At 41.9% G+C, this 2,173-nt stretch overlaps 1 protein-coding gene across 1 annotated transcript in view; it reads right to left on the minus strand.

Annotated features, from left to right (window-relative positions):
• Positions 1-327: 327 nt before the first annotated feature.
• The window catches only part of dlgap1a (discs, large (Drosophila) homolog-associated protein 1a), a 37,605-nt gene continuing 35,759 nt past the window's right edge, over positions 328-2,173 (minus strand). Inside the window, exons 3-5 of the mRNA XM_020528271.2 lie at positions 996-1,173; positions 671-911; positions 328-440 (exon numbers count right to left, since the gene is read on the minus strand). Of these exons, the coding sequence (XP_020383860.2) occupies positions 328-440; positions 671-911; positions 996-1,173 (532 nt within the window). The remainder of the gene's footprint in view (positions 441-670; positions 912-995; positions 1,174-2,173) is intronic.

Raw genomic sequence — 2,173 nt, forward strand, 5'->3', positions numbered from 1 at the left:
TCACACAGTGTGAAACCTGTTTTATTTAGATATGTCAAGGAATAATTAGCTGCCATTAACAGACCAAAAGATGTTAAGGTCGACTTTACAATAAGTAAAAGCACTGACCTCCTCTCAAAACTGTCTGTCGTCACTAAGTATTGATACACTAGAATACAGACTTTAAATGAAGAGAACATATATATTTCATTGAGACAGTACTAATTTTGCTATTGAATGTACAGTTGTTCGACACAACGTGCATCTTTACCCTATCTTACTAACACTGTAGGCAAGAATAAACACATTTGAAGAACAGGAGGGGTAAGGGAGAGGATTAGTTTTGAGTTAGTATAACTGGCAGGTACCCTTATCCAACAAGGCGCCCAGGATTTTCCATCTATCAATTCCCAGCAGCGAATGCTTGGAAAGTTTCCGGATCCGTGGTGTCTGGTGTATGCCTTTTGTGTAAATTGAAATGTTTGGTAATTCTATTCTAAACAGGCATGTTTGACCTGAGCAGCTTTGGAGAATTGAAAAATTTACTTCATGATTATTAGCAATTGCGAAGAAAGCGAAGTACAAATGGGGACAAAAAAAAAGCTGCCGTTTTTTGTTCTCATTATTTGTCCAATTCCCTAGCCACACTCAGCCACACACTTTATCGATTCATTATCATCCAAAAACCTACCAGTACTGCTTTGGATGGTCCTCACCGTAGTGGTTGTTCGAGGCGGTGATGCTGGCCTAAGAGACAAACTTTCATCATCCTGTGAGCAGCCACGTTCAATAGCCCTCACGTAGCTGTGGCTTCGCATACGGAAACATCCCGGCATGGGCAAATCCAGCGCTTCGACCGCCTGCGACTCCACTTCGCTAAATACTGATTGGCAAACAGATTCGAATTGTCCATTAACTTCCACCTCACTCACCTACAGACAGAGATTTCAGCAAGTTTAGTTCAGAGCGTGTAAGATGATTTAAAGTTTCAACCTAAACCATCACAAATTGCCTACCTGGCTGATGGTGCTCATGGCCCTCATATAGCTCTCGTTGCGAGAACGGAACTTGGGCGAGGCGAGAAGCACCGCAGGATCCAAGCTATCCAAACTTCGGTTAATTGAGACTTCACTGACTGCGCGCAGATAACTGTGGCTTCGTATTTGAAGTTTGGGAGAATGTTCGCTTGAAATCCTGAGGGAAAATGAGGGAACTTTTCAGTAAGTATGCACTTTGTTAATCGGGGCGGTAGATATCAGCTGAGAAAGCGATGAGAGATATTTATCTCTGGAAAGGAGAGTAACACCCATTTTCTTTATAATTTATGATACAGTAATGCATTTACTAGAAAAATGTAACTGAGGCTGTGTTAATAATACAAGATTAGTAATAGCTCATGACAAATCCTTCAGTACTTCGACAATAGTACGTGGAAAATGGCCCAACTAACGCTCTACTCTTTGGCCTTGGGTACGTTTACATTTATTTTCTGAATCCTACTCCATTTCCAGACCAGCTCTGGAAGTAGACACAACATTCCCAGAGCTTAAGCCTGTAACCCTTCCTCCCAGCAAAACCGTTTCCTGATCGGGAAGATTTTTTTTGTCGTCCTGAATCTCATTAGGAATCTACTTCTTCAGGAAAAAAAAACACAACTGTGCCTTGAACAGAATTATACTTTCCCAGCTTCAACAGGGCATCTCTGTGAAGATGTGAATCACCTCCCAGACCATTACAACCAAGAGCAGTTTTTAAGAATTCGATATAAATATCAGACATATTTTCTGTGCTAGGAGAGATAGATGATACAACACAGAGCTTGTTAAGAGTTTCTTAATACATGGTCCACAACATTTTTTTTCTGACCTCCATTTATTTTAACGAAAGTTAATGGTTCAGAAAGATTGCTGTATTCAGAGGAGTGACTCTCAAAGCAGAGTGGCTGAAGGTACATTATGTCATGCGTGATTGTCATTCAGCCACAAGACCAATCGAAACATACAGTACAGGACAGCAATTTGGCGTCAAGTCTGCACCAACCTATCTACACTAATGACAACAAGGTGCAGAGCTGGATGAACACAGCAGGCCAAGCAGCATCATAGGAGCAGAAAGGCTGACGTTTTGGGCCTAGACCCGGTCTAGGTCCGAAACGTCAGCCTTTCTGCTCCTATGATGCTGCTTGGCCTGCTGT

This window comes from Rhincodon typus, chromosome 4, assembly GCF_021869965.1.
Source record: "Rhincodon typus isolate 14 chromosome 4, sRhiTyp1.1, whole genome shotgun sequence".
In the NCBI taxonomy this organism is placed as follows: domain Eukaryota; kingdom Metazoa; phylum Chordata; class Chondrichthyes; order Orectolobiformes; family Rhincodontidae; genus Rhincodon; species Rhincodon typus.